The 20,579-nt window shown below is 46.0% G+C and overlaps 1 protein-coding gene across 2 annotated transcripts in view; it reads right to left on the bottom strand.

Moving 5' to 3' along the window:
- DIS3L2 (DIS3 like 3'-5' exoribonuclease 2) overlaps window positions 1-20,579 on the bottom strand; it is a 189,010-nt gene that overhangs the window by 57,812 nt on the left and 110,619 nt on the right. For both annotated transcript variants that reach the window (XM_084292240.1, XM_084292241.1), the window contains exons 12-14: window positions 15,362-15,474; window positions 8,435-8,542; window positions 3,273-3,506 (exon numbers count right to left, since the gene is read on the bottom strand). In XM_084292240.1, coding sequence (XP_084148366.1) covers window positions 3,273-3,506; window positions 8,435-8,542; window positions 15,362-15,474 — 455 coding nt within the window. The remainder of the gene's footprint in view (window positions 1-3,272; window positions 3,507-8,434; window positions 8,543-15,361; window positions 15,475-20,579) is intronic.

Raw genomic sequence — 20,579 nt, 5'->3', positions numbered from 1 at the left:
ATGTAGGTCACCACCAAACTGGGGCAGGAATTCAAAAATTTCACAGCCCTAAAGGCACACATATATAGTGATACTGAATCCACAAATCCTTAGCTTTCACGAGCATGCACTACCTCTGTAATTTGTCTCAGGGTTTTCTGTGTGACCCAGATATCCTATTCCCAAATTTTCCGAACAAGTATTCTTCAACAGTTGAGCTAGAGATTCCTGCTTCTAAAATTACCGCTAGAAAGAAAACCGTGGGCAAGCAAATGCTGCTCTCACACTAGGTCATAAAAATCCAGCAGCAATACTCGGGCAGGAAACCTTCCCCTCACCACAACACATCCAGGCTGACACTGCTGCGTCTTACCAGAGCCCTGTCGGGTGCAAGGGGTTCCCTGGCCAACCAGGATTTCTGCTGTTATACAGGTATGCCCATGAATGGCCTCAAAAGAGAGATGTTTTTCTTTTTTGGGAATCGATCCTAAATTATAAGGATGCTATAGGGGAGATAAATATCATCCCAAAGGGGAAACTGAGACAGGCAGGGAGAGCACCAGCCCAAGGCCACCATGGCCAGCGGCAAAGCAGGAAGGGAAATTCGTCCCCTAATGATTTTCTTAATACTAACAGGAAGCACGAGAGCACGTCACAGTGAAAAATGGCAGGGTGGAAGTCAGAAAAACCCTCATCACCGTTCAATCAGGAGTGACCCCGAGGCAGAACTCAAACATAACGCAATATATAGGAAAAGGGCTCATATCCCTTGGAAAAAAAAGCACGGGAATCATCCATGCCCAGCTACCCCCTCCCTTAATACTGTGGGATGACCATTTCCTTCACTCACATATTTATTTGGAGTCTGATAATTCATTGCCCCTAGTTTCCTGCTGGAGTTTGTCTTCCATTGTTCAGGATGTGCATTACTCAACAGGAAATCAGCGAGAGGTCCAGTGATTAGAAAGGTGTGTTTCCCATTCGGGCCCACCCTTGCTTGCCTGCCTGGGGCTGGAAGTCAGACCCGGCGCAGAACTGCATCCATGGGAACTCAAGGAAGTGGGGGAACAAAGGCAGAGGGACTAATCTCGTTCTATTAAAAGCTGCAGACTGCTTTGTCCTGCCACATACGCTGAACATGTCCACACACACGCACCCCCCTCAAATACTGTTTGCATTCAGGCCTTATTGTAACGGCTTTCTCCGTGCCTTGGGGAGGGTGTAGTTTATCAAAATGCAGCTCTCAAGGCAGTACTTGAAAAGAATAAGCACGGTGAAAGTGTCCCTTGTACTAAAACACACTTCCTTCTCAAAGACCATTACTTTCACTCTGACACTTTTGCCAGAGGAGACAGATTCCACGAGGCATGAAATGCCACTTGAGAAATGCAATCCAGTTTATCATTTGGCTATGCAGCAGGCTGGCTAGGAAGCAGCCCCTTGTGGTGCCCTTAGAGGTGGCTTTTAACCCAGATCTCACCAACCATGCTCCAGTATCACATCCTTAACGGCTCCATCATAACAGCACAGAGCACAACAAACCACCGCTGATCTTTTACAGGGTATTACTGGAACAGGAGGCTTCCCTGGCCAAATCCTGCCATCTAAAATGTCACAAGTGTTTTAAAAATATTCTCCCTGAGGATATTTTGATAACAGGTACTGAACTCAGACACATCTGGTGTCCATTCAGCGCAACACTGCAAATGTGACTTGTGTACCGCAACCAGAGGTTGGCCTTTCTGGAGCACAGCTTCCAGTCACCATGGGTTGTTGTTCCAGTGCAGACATCACCAAGGCTTCCCCATTAGTTCATCAATATGAAGTGCAAAGGCTGGTGGTTTTGTTTGTTTTAATGTTTCTCTAGCATTCACTGTGCTTGGAAACAAAAGCCCAGCTTATTAACCACTGTGTGATAAACATTAATGAGGGAAGCCTCTGTTCCACAAGAAGGTTAAGCAAATTCTGTAGGAGTTCAAACTGGGAGTCTGGTTTCCAAAAATTACTTGAATCTGATTTAAGAAGGGACCGTTTCCTATGAGAGGGAAAGATCAAATGAGAAAAGGGGACCTTGAGCAAAAGCCCTTGGCTCCAGGCTTATTTATGTATGCCTAGCCAGTCCTTTAAGTCCTTCAACAGATTCAGGCAAGATAGCCTCAGCCACCACAATTCCTACACCAGAACATTTATCCTAAAGTATAATCATATAACCCCAACCTCCCCTACTGCAGTTCAAGATACAGATGTCTCATTCTGCCTGTCTTACACATGGGGCACATCAAATTGCCTTCTCTTCAAAACAGCTTCACCAGGCTAAGCCACGTGCTCTGCCAGGGAAGGTCGCGGCTTACAGACACTGGTTGCTCCCTCTGTACAATCAGACCACGTTTCCCTGCAACTGGAGACAATACTGCAGCACAGAATAAAATGGCAGGATTGCAACATACCTCTTACATACAATAGTCCTGTTTATACATCTCGGTACGCTAGCTCCTTTCTCAGCAGTATGATTATGTTGTGTTGACTCATTCTTGTTTTGCAATAAGTAACAATACAGCTTCCTCCATCAAACAGTCTCCTGGTCAGGAAGGCCACTGGGTTCTATAAACTACCAGAACCTGCTATCCACAAAACCTGTCAGAAGGCACCTTGCAGCAGCTGAATCTCAAATGCAAAAGTATTTTTGCTGCAGCAATCTAAAATATCTGGGTCTACTTATTAAGTAGAAATGACACAGACAACAATTGATACCAGATTATTTAAATTGCCCCAGACAGAAAACCTCCTCACTCGCATTTCTTCCTAAAACACACCCACTTATAAATATTAGCTTAGATTACATTTTAGTCATTTTCCCTGCCCAGAGAACTCCTATGAAAGTGGTGGAAAACATGAGTATTGCAGGCACAAGAATAAATGTGGAGGACAAGCCCTTTGCAGTGTAATGTGCGTTAAGGATATCTGGAATGCTTGATGATGAATGACACCGTCATGACTTATTTCACTGTGTAAGTTACTTACCCAGTTTACTACAGTTTCGTGATTTTGAAAAATGCTGGAAGATGGACCACTCCTTAAAAAACAGGATTATTTTTCTTTAGATTCTACTTTACTTAGTGCTTTTGGTACATAATTTGATGCCATTTTTAAGATGACATTGGCACGCACACCTGCCTTTCTATTCCAGCCTGACTCTCCCCTTGAGTTTTTGGATTGATCAGGAAGTCCTAAGGGAGTACAGCAGGGAATTGCTTCGGTGCACTGAAAGCCCCTAAGGGGCTGGATTTACTCACCTGGTCGAGGCGCAGAGCACCATCAATGAAGCGCTGTTTGCGGAGGTGCTGGGCAATCCGGTGCAGGTTCAGCACAGCTTGCTGGACCTCGGCTACTGAGTGCTGAGGGGAGACAGGGGGTAGCTCTTCAGGTGAGAACACCTTCCCAGGGTTTTCAATCATACTCTGTGCATGGTCGTAGCTTAGCTTCACGCAGGAGCAGATGACTGTCCGCCCAAACCATTCGTCCAGGATCTGCAAAACACGAAAGCAGAGGGAGATCTGAGGACTTACTTTACTCCCAAAAGCTTGGGAGGTTGTAAAAATATTGTAAAGAATGACAACAGACCTCAACACTGACTGTCATCTTTGAGGAAATATCTTCTCATACTGAGGCCATCAGAAGACCTTTTGCCCACATAGATTCTCTAGTGTCTAATAAGGTGCATAGGCACAATAAAATCTTTCCTTCGTATAGGAAACTGCTTCATTCTCCCTCCTCTGCCTGACTTCACTCTTTTATAAAGCTCATAAGAACTACAGCCCATCTGGAAGCTGAAGTCAGTCAACTGACTCAGAGCTTAATAGGTGCAAGAGTGGCAACAGACAGAGATATGTATACACAGAGAAGGCTCTTGTACCTAACACACAGCAGGTTGCAATCCACCTCTTCAACTGAAGTCTAAATAGCAGGGCACAAGGGGCTGGCTCTGCAATACTGCCTTGCGGTGATGTCCTGTTTGGAGCATAACAGGGAGAAAGCTGTAGAGACCCCAGTGTCTGATGAGCACTTGTGAAAGTGCCTGAGAAAGATTTGGATGGGCCTGGAGGAGATATGGCCTGTCACTGACCCCTTTTTCTCTAATCAAGCCTGTAGTGTGAGGCCTTAACTCAAGCCAGAAAGCATTCTGAGCTACAAAATTACTTTGGAATCTACAGGAAAATCATGGGTAAATCTCCAATGAAATTATTAATTAAATCAGAAGCCATTCGCATTTTAAACTCTGTAACAGAATATTGATGTAGAAGTAGCAATTCAAAATTATTCCTTAAAGCAGAAAGGATTTAGCATATTTTCAGGTGAGATATGTAAGAGTCCAACAGCTCATCTAGCCAGCGAGCAAATGCAAGGGGCAGAAGGCTCTTCAGAAAAGTGAAGAGCACTGGCATGAGGGCTCTGGAGAGGGATGCAGCCTGTGATAACCCCTTCAAAGCACAAGTGCTCAGAGAATGGAGAATAATAATTCTACCTTAGTTACAAGTGCCATCTTCATCAGGGACGAGGTAAAGCCTGCAAGTGACAGTGTCTGTGGAGAACAGCCACCTCTAAGACAAGGATATTGCTTCAGAAAGGCAAATCCTCTTCTTAAAAGGAAAGGATTGAACCCCAAGATACCTTTGCTGTCTCCCTCCCCTGTGCCCCACAACATCAGTACGGTATAACTCAGCAGCTCAGACCTCCAAAAGTTACAGCTTCTGTGTTATTTAAGCTCATTTTCAATTAGAAAGTGTCCTAACAGATGGGATGCAGCACGGGATGGCTCGGAATGCAAAGTGCTCAGACTCTCGGCTCTTGGTTATTGTGTGCCCCTCTACCTACACACAAGGAGAAAAAGGAAGAAAAAGGCAAAAAGGTGGGAAAAGAGATGATGTAAGATTGCTGGCAGCACCTTCCCTGTGCTCTGCTGCACCTTGTTAAATGTGGTTCGGCTTCTTGTCGTGGTATGGGATCCACATCCACCGGGTCAGCAAATCTGATGATGTCTGCTGGACCCAAAAAAAGCTCCTGGTACTAAGCAAGACCTCTGATGTGGAAGAGGCTGTGCTGCTCTCTAAAAGACTGACTTCCAAAACTATTAGATGGTTGAAAATGGGTAATTCAGACTTTAGCAAGGTGTGGATGGTGCTCAGGTGCCAAAAAGGTGCTGTTCTTCGTTAAGCAAGGCTGAGCAGCCTTCACATGAGCTGAGCACTTCCACAGGCCCTCCAACTGTAATAGGCAGTTCCTCCAGCTCCAGCTGTTAATTCCTGCATCAAAGGTCACTAACAATCCTGGCTCTCACTACTTTATGCTCCCAAACTAAATATTTTATGTTTGGAAAGCGCTCTCATTTCGCTTTACAATGCAGGTGAGTCAATTCCATCCCACACACGCATGGTTGAAAGGACTGGGCACAGAGCAGAGGGTAATTCTGAGGACGAGCACTGAGGACTTTCTCCAGTCCCTGGGCTAGCACCGACAGCCAGGTCTGAGGCTACACGGTGCTTTCTGCCACTGGTTTCCAAGAGCTCGTTCTGTCCTTTGCAGGAGGCAACAGACCGGATTTCCACTTTGCTGTCTGAATTTGAAGCTTTCAACAAAATCTTATTTTTCTGCTTGCTCAGAAGAGGCCAAATATTTCAGAGCTCCACTCACTTCCTTGTAAGATGAGAGATGCAGCAAGTTGGGCCCCAGGAATAGAACTAGAATGTCAAATCTCAGGCAGGCTACACTCAGGGCAAAGCGTCAGGACAAGCAGCCCAATACTAGCAGACATTAAAATTCCTTCACTTCTCTGTTTCCTCAACTCCTTTTTCTGTTCTTGGTCCCTCGAAGGCAACCAAACAGCGTGATGCAATCTCTGTTCCTGCAATGGCTCTCACAGGTATAAATTAGACAGGGACAACCCTATGGGAGGACTTTTATTAATGAACCCAATAACCCACTTCTCACCAAGGTTGCCTGGACGCATTACACATGCCTCTTGCAGGCAAGGAATGGAGTTTTGGATGCATCCTGCCCTGTGCCGTCCAGTAATTCCTGCGTGCAGCGAGCAGAGCTGCCAGGCTGAGCCCTGCTCTAGCAGGCTCACTTCACTCTACCCAACATCCAAGTGCCTCCTGGAAAAACCCTCAATTTCTGCCTTCAGCGGCCTTCCGAGCAGCCTCAGGGTAACCACAGCCTCGCGTCCCTGGTTTGGAAACCCAACCAGAAGAACGGGCAGGCTCTGCTCCTGCAGGGAAAGCCACACGGGATGGGCAGAGCAGTGCAAAGGAGCAGCGTTTCAGGGGGGTGAGTGTAGCACATCCTGGCTGATGACAGCAGTTCTGAGCCTGGAAAAGATGTTTGTCTGTCTAGGTTGTTTCAGGCTGAGGCAATTTCTCTTCCTCTCTGGTAGAAGGGACCAGCAGGGCTGTGCTTCAAGCACACCACCAAGCAATAACAAAAAGAAGAGTTGCATCGTTTGTTTTCAAATATCTTTCTGTTGACTGCATCTGAACACGAACGTGCTGCGTTGTTCCTATAAACGCCCAGCTCTGCTTCTGGAGAACAGCACAGATACAACAACACGGTTAACGCCTCTGCCCTGGGAAAGTCATCGTGGAGACATCATGTCACCATATCCCACCGGGGTCTGTGCAGCACTGCTCAGGCAACATTTTGTTATGCTCACAGAAAACGAGGAGATTAAAAACTCCAGAATGCAAAAGCAACAAAAACAAGAAAGTGCCTGTCTCTGAGGAGGGCTGAGCCTGGCATTATTTTTCTGAAAGAAACAAGAAATAAAAACCCCCAACAACTCGTCAACAATCGCAGTCTAGTGAGGAATCTCTGTGGCTTTTCCTTGAGCAAGACATTAGCTGCAGACAGGTCTGCTTTGGAGCAGTAACAGCGGGAGCTCACGGTGGTGCTTGCTTCTAGCAGTGCTGTTGGGCTCTGGTCCTCCACGTCAGGGCTCTCGCCGATCTCCACCACCGGCGGGGGTTCAGGGAGGTCAGGTGGGGGCCTTTGACTCACCTCCTTTCACCCATTTCACCCAGGACTGCCATCCCAAAAGGCCGCCCAGGAGAAACCTGTTTGCTGCGATGCCCGCAGGCAGCCTGCTTCCCGTGGGGATGTCCCTGAGATATCCCTGCTCCTGCAGGGATCAGCGCCCCGAGCAGGCACCAGGCTGGTGCTGCGGTTCCTCTGCCTCCTCGCTGGCCAGGCAGGGTCAGTCTGAATGCTGTTCGAAAAGCAAATAATGGGTATATTGCAGGGAACGAGAGATAAGATTTAATTAAAAGCTTATTTTAATTAAGACTTGGTTATTAACTGTTCAAAGATTGTTCAGAGTCAATAAAAGGTCCACCAAGTAGCTACAACCAGAAGGCACGAGTAAGCACGCTGCTGCTCCAGGAAATGGGATGTTTTTCACATTGAAGAAATAAAACTCACCTCAGAGCCAGAGCAGGGACTAGCTGGAAAAATACAGATATAGGACTGTGACTACATGGTGTTAAAGCACAAACCGAGCCTCAGTATCCTTTAGGGCAGCATGGACAATAATAAGGAAATAAAGTACATTTTTGTGAGAAATTACCAGATTGGCACAAGAAATACTTAACGGAGAAAGTTGTGCATCAACACAACACTGGTAAAAAAATAAATCTGAGTACAAAAAGTGTCCTTGGCACAGGCTATTTGCCAGAGTCCTCTGGGACAGGCAGGCTTTAGCTCTCTTAGATTACAGGGGGAACCCCAATGATCACCAAAGAGGAGATTGCTGGAATTGCTACTAAGAGTGTAGGAGAGGAACAGGGAGAGAAATCAAGACCTGGGGAGAGCAGCAGGCAGCTGAAGACGGCTTGCTGCACTGATAGACATCACAACTGGTCCCTGGGAACAACACAATGTTTGTGTAGGCATGGAGGCTAAAGGATGCAGAGGATGGAGCTGTGCCTTTGCTGAAGGGCTATCACACTTTGCATGGATCGATGTTATTTGCAGCACTGAAGAAGAATGAAGCAGTCTGTTTATCAGGGAGACCACAGAGGAATCCTCATCCACTGCACTGCACAACTGCCCATGAGCACAATGCAGGGTTGGAGTCAGGGAGAAACATCTCGTCCCACACTACTAGCTGTGAATTGCTGCTGGAATTAAGACATTAAATGCATGGGTGTCCCCTGGCAAGGGACTGGAAATCCTCAATTTCTAACATTCCTACAAATATCCTTCCTTTCCCCACCATGTTAGATTACTCCAGCCATCGGTAAGACAAGACACAGCCCTACACACTCTCTTACTGTTCACCAACATGTTCTTTGCAGTCCAGCCAGCTGTTGTGGAATGGCATTTTTACCATTTGTTTGCAATGGCAGGGTCTGAGCACTGAGGCAGGGCTGATTAGCAGAATGACTGCCTGCCTGCTGGGAGTTACCTTGCCTTCTGGAGTCACCTTCCACATCACAGAGAACGTCAGCCTGTCTTGCATGGGATTGAGACTGCATAACTCCTCACAGAGCAGCTTGGGAAGCATCGGGATCACCTGGAAGAGAAGAGAGCCTCAGTGAGCTGTAGGCTTTTAGCAGAGACATGCCTCTGGCCAAGCTTCCCTTGCCAGCTGGTAAAAGAGAGGTTCAACAATACATGGAAGGAGAAAATGCATTAAACTTTCAGGAGAGGTGTTTCTGCCACAGGGAATGCAATATCCTAACTCTGGGACCCATCACCCATGCCAGAGCTCCATCCTGTTTGCTCTGCTTTCTACTTCTTTTGCATTGCTTTTTTGGCACTGGGAGGAATGAGGAAGGCTCAGCAAATAAAGGAAACTCAGTGCTGAAGAGACACGGTCCTGGCAGCATGGATCTGGGAACTGTCCTTGCTTTGCCACCAACGACTGTAACCAGGCAAATAATGCAAGTGTGGGGCTGCTCCCTGCAAAGCATAAATGAAACTTCTCCTACGCATCACAGGGGCGGTGCACAGCTTTAATAAAGATTAAGGCACGCTTTGCAGCACAGACAGGAATGTGTAGATGGTGAGACAAACAAAAGCACCTGTTTTATGACTGTTGAACAGGGTGTTTGCAAACAGAGGGAGAACAATGATTATTTTACTAAGCTTAGCTCTGTTTGAACAAAATGTCAGCCAGGAGAAATCTCGTTGGCAGGGATTTTTTAGCCTGTGCCCTAATTCCTTACAATTAATCAATTTTTCAGCCGTTGATCACCGAATTACCAAACCACGTATTACTCACCTGACTAGAGCACGAGAACAAAAGCTTGGAGCACATTCACACTACAGCAAGGCTGAGCAGCTCCAAGTGTTTCTACCATCCCTGAGTTATTTCCCAGGTGAAGCCAGCAGTAAAGCTAATATTTAGAAGCTGTTTAACGAAGCAAGCCTAATCATTTAGAGTTTCAGATGCTTATTTCTCTACTCATTATTAACCTCTGTGAACAAGCAGTAACTGCCCTCAAAGAAATAACTTCTTCTTCTTGTTTATTCCGAGTGGTAATTTGGGCTGGCACTTTCCAGAAAAGCGCAGAAGAGAAATGCTCTGCTTAGTTGAGCTTGCCATCAAAATATTTCGGGTATTTAATTTAGTTTCCATTTTGATTGCTCTCCTGTGCCACCCAGCAAACAGAAGAGCAGCAGCAACCCCAGCTCTTCCAAACTCCCTCGCACCAATTTGGTGATTTTAGAGATAACATTTTCCATCAGGGCACCAGGGGAACGACTGTTCTTCCAAACAGCAAGGAAAAAAAAAACTCTCAGGTGTCCATGTTCTCCTCAAGTGCGCACACTTCTTATTTACCTTTTGCTTTGAAGGGAAGGCTCTTAAAATATTTAATCACATTTGCGGTTTGGCACCAGATGATGGCTATAAATCCATTCTAATTGCACTGCATATTAATGCCAAAAGGTTAACTGTACGGCCCCTGCCTGTCAAGGAGTCACTTTCAACATGAATCAGCAGCACTGCTTCAGCTGGAAGGGCACGAGGGCACAGATTACGATAAGCTGTTTCCCGCAACACAAAGGCCGTCGCCTCTGTTATTCCAGTTGTGAGAAGCCCACGAACAATGCTCATACATTCATAACTCACAGATACAGTACGTGAGGTCTGCCTCGCTGCCTGGAAGGGCCCGCGCCACGAGGTTATAGACTTAGCATGAAGGGTGCCAACCCCTGCCAGAAAGGAGAGAAAATGGGTTTATAGACTATCGGAAATCCCTGCCTGCCTCTGATCGCCCATGACCACCGTGAGACCCCCAAGGTTCAGGTCAGTATCAACAAAGTGCTGGCACTTTAATAAAAAAGCTCCCAAACTCTTTTCCATCCGAATTAAAAGCTGCGGTTACCAGCCTCTCTCTCCCCTCGCCGTCACCCTGTGATTGATTTTTTGGTTGTAACCGATAATGTTCTGTACTTACGGAGTATTTCTGCGCCTTAGCACATCCTCTCCCTTCACATCTCCTAGAGCAATAACAATCTGCTAGCACAACGCCTACATGAAAGATGAAAGCCCATCCACAAAGAATAGCCCGAACGAAACAACAGGATGCTTGTTTTAAGTGTACTTGAGCAGGATTAATATCCGATTCAAGAGGCTATAATTCTATGGAAGGGCTTTCAATGATGTGAAACACAAGCAAAGCTTTAACTCAGCTCGTAATTACAGCACTAAACACTCACCAAGCAATTAGCTGTAACAAACCTACTGTTAAATAGGGAAGCATCAACCCCCGGTACCCTTGTTCCACAGGAGAGAAACTTTAGGCAAAGCAACTTAACCCAAGCCACACAAGAAATCTCACAGGAGAGCAAGAATTCAGTCTGGCTTTTTCTGGGCTCAGCGAATACACACATATCGTAAGACAACGTGACCTTGCAGTGAAGGTATTTCCATTTTGCCCACCTTACTGAATTAAAGGAGGAAACCTGTTTTCAGCATCATGACAGTCCTGGCTAACTGCCTCCCTCTGCTTTAACATCGCAACCCCCTTCATGCTCTACGTGGAGAATAAAGCAGCTGTTACAAAGCACAGAAGTTTCTAAGTCCTAAATTTCCTCTTCTGGCCTGATCCTTCAGACGATTCGGTCGCAGTCTGAAAGGATTCCTAGCAGTTGCAAGCCAAGCATTTCACATACAAAGATGTCACAACTGTGTCAAATTGGGAGAGTGAGATGTTCGGGGAGCTATCCCAGGGGCTGCCCACGAGGAACTTGTGCAATAGGATTATTTTCATCTCTTTTTCAAGGAGACGCAGGATGAGAGGAGATTTCCCTAAGTACGTTTTTAATGCCCAGCAAAGCTTTACAAAATATCAGGGTTGCATAGCATCACCTCAAATAATCCAGAGGTTGCCCAGCATCCTTTAAATACTTTGCCCTTTCCATGACTGTCTGCCAAGAGCCGGCAGAGCCTGCCAGCTGCCCTGCGGAGTGCCACAGCGTGCAGAAAGCCAGCTCGCTGAGCCACTGCTGAAGGATACTATCTCCTGTGGGAAGAGCTTTTCTTCTTCTTCAGGTGCCTGTAGTAGGGAACACATCCTTCAGCTTGGTTTTGGTGTAGCCAGAAATAAGGTCACCGGTGCTCGTACAGCGATTGTAAGGCTGGGAACAGGGGGTGCATTCAGCAGGGCAATGGAAAAAACTTTTCACAATGGAGAAAAAAAAGACCTACAAGCCCTAAGAAATCCTTTCTATCACAGAAAGCAGGGCTGAAGAAAGGCTTGGGTGGTGAGAGCTTGTCTGGTTTCCAAGCCTTTCTCTCGGCCAGACTAATAAAAGGCATCATCTCTCCCCACCAGCCCAGTAGGGCCCAAGAGATACTGGAAAGGGCACTTTGAGCAAAAGGCTGACATCCACAGCGCTTGCAGCTGTGGGTCTGCATTTCAAATCAGCTTACAGGCAGCAGATTTCTCTCTCTGTACTTCCAAGTGCCACATGCGAAATCTTCTTAGGGCCAGTGCTGCTGAAGCCGGCTGCAGACGCAGTGCTCCCGCTGCCACACAGCACCAGAGACCTGGGCAGCGAGGGAATGCCCAAGGAAGAGAAGGTTCCTCTGGGGCTGGGGGGCTCCTACATCCTCGTCCCGGGGTTATAGGACAAGCAGGCTTCTTACCACGGCTTGCAATGCTGTTTTAACCTGGCTCTTGGATGGTGGATTCCCTTCAGACACGGCAATGTCCTACCTCCTGCTTGTGGGAGCCCTTTGGGTTTTTTTCCTTTTGCCTCTTGGGTTAGCAAAGCGCTTCCAGCATCGAAGTGTGAGTTTCCAGCCTCAGCCTCATTCCTTGGGAGCTGGGCAGTGGGAGGGAGCACAGGCACCTTGGGATGATAAAACTCCCGTTCCCTTTAAAATCAGAAACATCTGCCGCAGCCACGACGGACTCACTGGCCAGGAGCAGAGCGGGGTGGCTCTGATCAATGGGCTTGCTGCAGGAGCTTTTCAAGGAGCAGATGGGGAGGAAAAAAATCAGACAACAGATAAAGGAAAAAGGGAACAAACTCTGGCTAAGCCTACCCCTTAGTTTCACCGAGTTGCATGGATGGTTTCGCTCCCATCAGATAATCCCACTCTGAGGCTGGGCTCAGATGGATTTCGACCACCACTGACTCCCGGGATGACCCCGTCTCCCTCCACCAATTCGATGGGGAAGGATTGTTTTAGCCAAGGGTTTCCATCGGCTGCTCTCCCCAGAGCCGGGAGGAGGGCGCCAAGGTCTAACAATGGGGTGGGCTCAGCAAGGCTATTGCTTACCCGCTACAAGACACTCAGAGGAAATAGGCAATTTGTTTGCGAGCCAAGATTTCTGCCCGAGAGTTGTATCAACACTTCCATGAATTCACATTTCGAGCAACTCTTTGTTACTCAGCCGGAGATTATCAAAATATCAACACCCTGACAACCTGCTGGTGTCAAGAGTGAATGTCTCGAAGTCCTTGGACTCGACGTGAAGATAGGCTTACAGATCAAATCTTTGATCTCAAGTATAAAATAGGACCAATAAAATATCATACGGATTTATGGCTGACCTCTCCCTTGAGCCGCTTCACACCTAAAATAACACTCCAGGATGTGCCAAAAAAGAGGAAACTGTTTAGGTTTTCTCGCTTCTTAAAACCTGATACACTCGTATTTCAAAAACTTTTGACTTTTATTAAATAGACTGCTAGCAATTACACAATAACTCCCCTTCTGGATACATGGTTCAGGAAAATTAAATATGTGGCTTTATTTAACTTCTTTGGGAGGATTAGCGTGGTGCTAACCTCTAGCAGAATCACAGCTGTCTTAGGAAACAATTCCATCAAAGGAAAGCATATTTTCGACAAGAGTCACGCTACCATCTTGTTTCAGACAGCCTGGCTGCTTTCCTTTGCCCATCCCCTCTCTCCTTTTCATCTCTTGTAATTAAAATACTGACCAACACCGTGTTTTCACCATCTAACCTACTTTGTACTCTGAAAACGTATTCTCTCCAGGGCAGAAGTGTGGGTAAAACACTAATCCTGACTGCTAGGCCATGGCAGTTGAAGAGCAATGGGAGATTATGGCTGTGAAAAGGCAATAAATAACTTAGTTGGCATTACGCATGACTGACTGGTGCTGGGGGGAAAAAGGCACTTTGAAAGAACATTCAATTACCTTTTGAATTCAGCTAAATTTTCATGAAAAAAAAATCTACATACAAAAAAAATTTCCTTCTCCCTTCGGTAAAAAAACTACATGCCTTCAAGCCACGGTATTTTGACTTGAAAATACTGCCACGGCATCTCCCAGGATTACAGCTTCGCTGCCCCGCAGTGACGTTCCCCCAGGGCCAGCCCACGTCTCCCCCAGGGATAGCGGTGGCTGCCGAGTCACCCGTCGGAGGTGGAGGCAGAGCATCGCAGCACCAAGGGCTTATCGCTGCAGAGACCACAGGGTTGGGAAGACTCCTGTGCCAGGACTGCTGTTTCCATGAGATATGAGCTTCCAGCTCCTGGAGAACACTCACTGGTAAGCGGTGTTTTCCAGCCAGGCCACTCCTCGGTCCCCTCTGCATCGCTCTCACGGCCACTCCACGCAACCCGTGCCCTCAAAGACGTAAAACCCACGGACCTGCTGAGACACCCTGAGGTTGTGCCTCACCACGTCTACCCAAAAATAGTCCTGAAACAGCTACTAAAGGTTAACAGCTTGATATCAAACCATTAATTTGATTTCAATGGAGTAAAGGCAAAATAATTTATGATCTGAAAAGAATGGATAAAGCACAGGAAGCTAACAGAACAAGCGTTATTACGAGACCCTCCCCAAAGAGCAACCCTGGGAACACCCAGGAAGGGAGGAGAAGAATCACCCACAACCCTGAGTACCAAGGATATGTTTATTACACCACAGATGCCCTGCCATCTGGGAAAGGGCTGAAGAGTCAAGGACTTCTACAACCTGACGGAAAGGAAGTGTAGGGAGAGAAAGAAAAACCTGCCCTTAAGAGACTGTCTCAATACTCCTCTTCATGCAGCTGATGTTTCAAGCCAGCACAGGAAGCCAAAAGCCAAGCTTCCTGGCTTCCTTTCACACACAGTGCCTGCAATATAGGAAGTGATTCTGCACATTCAACTTAAAATCAGACCAAAAAAAAAGTCATGCACAGATGAAACTTGGGTGTTTCCTTTCCAATAATGTTAAACTTCAACTTGGTCATTTCTAAAGTTCAAAAATCGTGTTTAACGTTTGGTTCTGTTACCCTAAAATCTCTACAGTTTTAAATATCTCTTCAGTGTATGAAGAGAAAGCATCACTTTGCAGTATTTGGGATACCCAGATAAAAGAAACAGTCTGTGAAATACTGTGGTCTCTCAAGATGCAAGATGGCACAGGGTGTTTTACACCACACTCTGCTACGCATCCACATCTGGGAGGGCTTGGCTAGTCCTACTGCAACGAAGACAAAAATGACAGTCTACACCACCACCGTATCAGCAAATTTCAAGCCTGCAACAGCAAAGCAGAGAAGCCAAGTAGGATCTGTCGAGCTCATCTGAGTCTCAGGACAGTGCAAACACAGCCATATGGCTTTGGGACCTGAACTAGCTGCAGGTGAGCAGAGATGCTCCTGAGCTAACAAGCATTCCCAGGTTTCTGCCCACAGACACACAGGCATGAGCTGCTGCTTCACCCAGTGCTGTCTTCGTAAGTCCAGCTTTGTTAACTCTTGTGTTTGTCTGCATCAGTTTGCTCATTTCTGTAGGTTTGCTGCAATAATGACCCCATTTTGATCAATGGCATCTGAAAATTAACCTTGAAAATGAATTTATGGTAAAAGGAAGACAGTGCTCAGAAGAAAAAAGGACAAGTTGTTCTTACCTTCTGCACTAAGTAGACGCTGGTTGCCCTTTCGCTTGCCACTTTATCCAGCGCTGTTTCTTCCAGTACGAAGTAGCTTACATCCGCAATGTGAACACCCACCTCAAAGTTCCCTGAAATTGCACAAAGAAGTCAGTAGGCTGCAGGTAGAAATGAAGGAATTTAGGGGCAGGAGGAAATAATTCCATCCAGAAGTCACTTTTCAAAGAAAAAAAAAGAAAAAAAATACAGTTTTATGATCTGCACATTTTCTGCTGGGCCACTTCTGGCAGAGCAATTTTCTGTGATGTATGAGTCCTGTGAGCTACCACAGAGCCAGGGCTAGGGAGACAGCAAGGAAATGGATAAGAAACTGACAACAAGTGATTTTCACAAATCTTTTCTCATTCTGACAGGTCTGAATGCTTTTGTGTATAGATCCCTCTGACGTATTCTGTGTACTCGTATATTTAACTCCGTCCCCTTCGCCCCTTCTCCCAGTGCTCCCACAACCCTTTTACCTTATGCCTAGAACTCACAAAAATGATATTTCTCTCCATCTCTTCCCTTCTGAGACGAAAATTGTGGACTCTCAAGACGCCACCAAATTCACAACCACTGTGGCTACAACTTACCTCATCCTCACATGTAGGTGTGAATCTCAGTGGTGGGTACGTGAAATCCCTTAAAAGCCACGTGGCTACATCTTCCCAGCTAGGAGCTTGTAATAGTGAGCCCGATTTTCATCCCTTTGCTGTCAGACAACAGCAAGCAAGAAATATGGGCCCCCCACTTGCAAACGGACACAATTCCAGTACAGGACACAATTTCTAGGCCTGCTTTGGGGCTCTCCGAGCTGCGCTTGCTTCCACCTCACTCTGAGTCAAGCCCAAACTCCTGCTGGTGTCCTAAAAAGTCTTAAATGACTTAGCATCAGGCTATGCAGAAATGCAGCTTTCCATAGGAATACTCCGAAATCTGTCTTATCCTTGGATTAGGCTTTTTATCCTCAAATTAGAGTCTAGCCTAAAAGCACCTTAATTCCAAAGTTAGGCTGGAGAGGAGTGTTCCTGAGGATTATCGTGAGGTTTTGGCAGTAATTTGAATTTGGAAGGAGCGATCATCCTCAGCTTTGGAAGTAATTAGTACCTTGGTCCAAGAAATTCTGGTTTGCTAATCCTCAAAGAAGCCTGGTGACCTTTGTTTTCCCTGGAAGGGCTAGCCTAGATTTGAGGTGCTTATTTGTAGAGTAGTTCTAAGTGCAGCGGGTTCCTAATTATAACAGTTGGTTCTTTAGAGGAATTCACTCACCTCATGGTATCTATAAATATTTTCCCTTTCCTTTATTTTTTCAGAAAGACAACATAATAAGATACCACACCGGTTATAATCCTGTTTGTTTATACACCTCGCGTGGAGTATTATCAAAGCCCTGAGCGTCACATTTTTGAAGGACAAAATATTAACAGCTGCTGTCACTACACAGCCTATCTGCCTGGGTGCCCAGCTGATGGACGGGTAACGGTGCTCGATTTCAGCAGAGCAGGAATGGAAATTTCTACAGGTGAAGAGGAAGCAGGAGAAGGTTCAAGTTCGTAGCAGGAGAGCCACCCAGCAAACTGTGCCACCGCCGCCTGGGAGTGCAGGTAACGCCGTGTGTGACAGGCTGAATGTGTAACAGCTCATCCAGCCGGTTGTACCAAGCCGTGTTTGCCCAGGACTTTGAGTCTGGAAAGTATTATCTTGCTTTTTGTATACCTGATAGAGCACAGATGTACAGGCAGCAAAAAATTCACATGGAAGACAGGAGCACTGGGGTTTAGGTTTGTCCACATAACCTACAGTCAACTGGAAAGTCCTGCGGAGAGCAAATACCGTGGCAGCAGGGGGAGAGGGCAACAATCCCATCGCACACCCAGGGCTGAACTCCACCACTCGGAAAACTGGGAGAAAAGACTGCAGATTCAATGCTTCAGCTCGGAAAGCTGCCTACAGCTGTGTTGTGATATTATCAGATGCCTTGAAAGCTGCTCTACATGGATTAGGCATCCAAGCCTGAAACTACTTAGACAGTAAGTCTTAGACCAACAGTTCAACCAACAGGTTTAATATTACACGCACTCGAAGCCAACGCACTCAGAAGGTAAAAAAATATTGAACACTTTGAAGTCAATATTGTAATGTATTGACCCCGCAGGCAAATATTGACTAAAGGAAAAGGAGAGGGGGTCATTACATCATGCCTTTAATCGCACTTTAATTCAATATGTGCACTGTTACATACATGAACTTTCTGTCCTCGGTAGAAAATCGACAAACCAAGAAAGATCTCATTGCATGAGATAATAAAACGTGGAGTTCGCCAATGAAAACACATTGAGAGGAATTAAATTTCACTCAGGTTTCCCACCAGAGGTTCTAAAAGCTGGGGTCAGCATGAGCCCCCTGCTTTTGAACTTTTAATAGAAGTTCTATCTAAATATTTTGTTACATCCATTGACATAATGCAAACTGGCAGCTCTTGGGTTTGTCTTGCTTGAGCATGAATCACCCTATCTCCCTCACCCCCAAAAAATTCAGACCAAGAGAACTTGAAGATACAGGCAGCGATCAACCCAGCTGATTTCTCTCAAATCTCTACTTCTGAATGTGCTGTGCAAAATGCCAGCCTAAGCCTGCACTGAAATACCTGCCTGCTGCTCTCCCCTGGTTTATTTGCCAATTGAAATGAAAAGTGTTTCTCTAGCCACGAAGTTCTTTCCCTGGCATTCTCTTCCAGATCCACAAACAGTTTTTCTAGTCTCATTAATTTTTTATGACAGTCACAAAAGGAACATTTCACGTTGTGAGTCTTGTGCTATTTCCCAAGGAAAAAAGAAGTATGTGGCCTGAATGAAAGGAAAAAAGAGTTAAAGCACCATTCCTTTACCCAAAAAGCTTTGTCAGAGAGCACAGAGAAGAGGAATGGTGGACAACACACGGACCACACACCACACTCTGCTACACACTGCCTACTCCACGTTCATTTTGATGACAAAATCGACGTCTCCAGCAGAGACTTCAAGCCTTGGCATGTAGCTCCCTGTTTTGATAGACTTCGTTCCCTGAAATTCTTGCAGAGAAGAGTACTTTACAAGCCACAGACTTGCTTCAACCCAAATTTACAATTCTCCTACAATGAACTTACAAGCCCTAAAGCCACACTACTACTTTAAAGGTTATTTTTTAAAAGGTGTCTACATAAAAATATACAGGGGATTAAGCATAGCACTTCATACAGCTGATATTTAAGCAAGAGCTGAAGGAAACGTGTATTGCAATGAAAAACGCTGAAGGCACTTGGATGGCTCCTTTCATTCAGGGTGGAAAAGTGGGTGCAAAATTGTCATCCCAAACTCCATCACTATGAAGTGCTATGTGGGAGATGTTTAGGAACAGGGAATACAGGTAGAATCAAGCAACACCTGCTTTATTAGCCAGCTGTACCCTACTCTCTGCAAACAGAGATGGATGGGAGAGAGGACACAGAGAGGACAATTTCCCTCTTCCTTCACCATGACACAGGTTGCTGGAACAGCAGAGTAAAATGGATCTGTGTTTCTCCAAGCTTCTAGAAGCCTGTTTTTTCCTCTAGAAGCTTACCAAATGATCGAGCTGCTCATGGCAGGCCTCCCCGGCACAAAGGCACATGGTCTGAACTTTTGGGTAGACCTGTGCGGTGTCAAGAGTTGGACTTGATGATCCTTAAGGGTCCCTTCCAACTCAGGAAATTCTATGATTCTATGATTCTATGAAAGCTGCCCTAGGCACACAGCAGTTTTAGAGAAAGTTCAGCTCCTTGATCCGAGAATCTGGTTTATTTGAACCCACTCCAAAAGCTTGTGTACGTAACAGTGATACGATGCTAAAATCAAAGGAGAATGGTTCAAGTGTGGCACCTTTGAGAACAAAGAACAAGCTGTTCCCTTTTTTTTTCCACTGATGATCTCATCCTTTAGGACAAAACAGTTCAAAGAACTTTTTTCCTTCTTTACTGAAAAAAAAATTATAAACGAAAAGGATTAGCAAGGAAGAGCTGGAGGAAAAGGAAAAAGACCTTTCAGTCTGTAAATGCTCCGTAAAAACTGCCAGCCCAGCAAGTTGTATCAAGTATTTGCCCCAGGAATTAGACAGTTGAGCTGAATTTATTTGAACAGCATGCAAGTTAACACAATGGCAGCAAATCCTTCTCCATCTTCAGCAACCCTCGTCAATCCTAGCACATATGCAGCAAGAAAGACCAAGCAAGCTCAGATCATACCTCGGTATATGCAGATTTTAGGAGCATGGAACTTAAAAATGCAACTCCTCAAGGATAAAACAGCAAAAGGTAATTCTCTACCATGCAGACACACTCCCCTTCATTTCCATCTCACCTTCACACATCATCATTCTCAGGAGAGAGGACAAGCACTAATAGAGTGTTAAGTCAACTTAAAATTTAAGACCAAATTTTTGTATTAGCCGGTATTTCTCAAGCTGTCTGTTACCCCTCAGTAAGGGATCCATAGGAAAGTTCAAAGCCAATTGCAAAGTGTTTGCTCCAGCCAGAAAACAGCCAACCACCCAGCTGCTGCCAGCAACTGAAGGTAGCTGGCTGTTCCCTGGCTACACCAACTCTGGCAGCAAATAATTACAGCTCTTCCCCGTTCCCCTGCCCTGGGGGGGGCTGCTGCTGCTCACTTACCTGCGAAGCAGTATTTAGTGCCTTGCAGAAGTACGAAAAACTTGTACAAAGAGAGACAGACGAGGCCTTCCACCTACATGAGCATTTTGCTGCTGTTTGAAGTGTTGAACAGGATCTCATCAGAGCTGAGGTTCTCCTCTGTGGCTGTTGGGCACAGGGGCAAGGGCAGTCTCTGCAGGAGAGGCTCAGCCAGACAGCAGGGGCTGCAGGCGGTAAGAGGGGTGCACCCAAAACAAACACGACTTGCATGGAGGCAGAAAATGGCACTGACACCTGAGGAAGCTGCTGGAAGTAGCTAGTGATCATCACAGATGTTGAATACGAGCCTTTAAATGAAGGACCCGACCCAAACACCTCTATTTCCCTTCCCATGTGTATGTACTATACCCGTACGCTGACAGCCCAGGAATGCAGAAGCGCCCCTCCGGGCACGAAGGCAGAGACAAAGAGAAGACAGTGACTGCCCGAGTGGGAGAAAAGAGCAGGAGGGAAAGGAAAAAAAAAAAAAAGAGC

Source organism: Netta rufina (assembly GCF_964035555.1).
Source record: "Netta rufina genome assembly, chromosome: 9".
Taxonomy (NCBI): domain Eukaryota; kingdom Metazoa; phylum Chordata; class Aves; order Anseriformes; family Anatidae; genus Netta; species Netta rufina.
The sequence above is the reverse complement of the archived record's forward strand: the minus strand, read 5'-3'. Positions and strand labels throughout refer to the sequence as shown.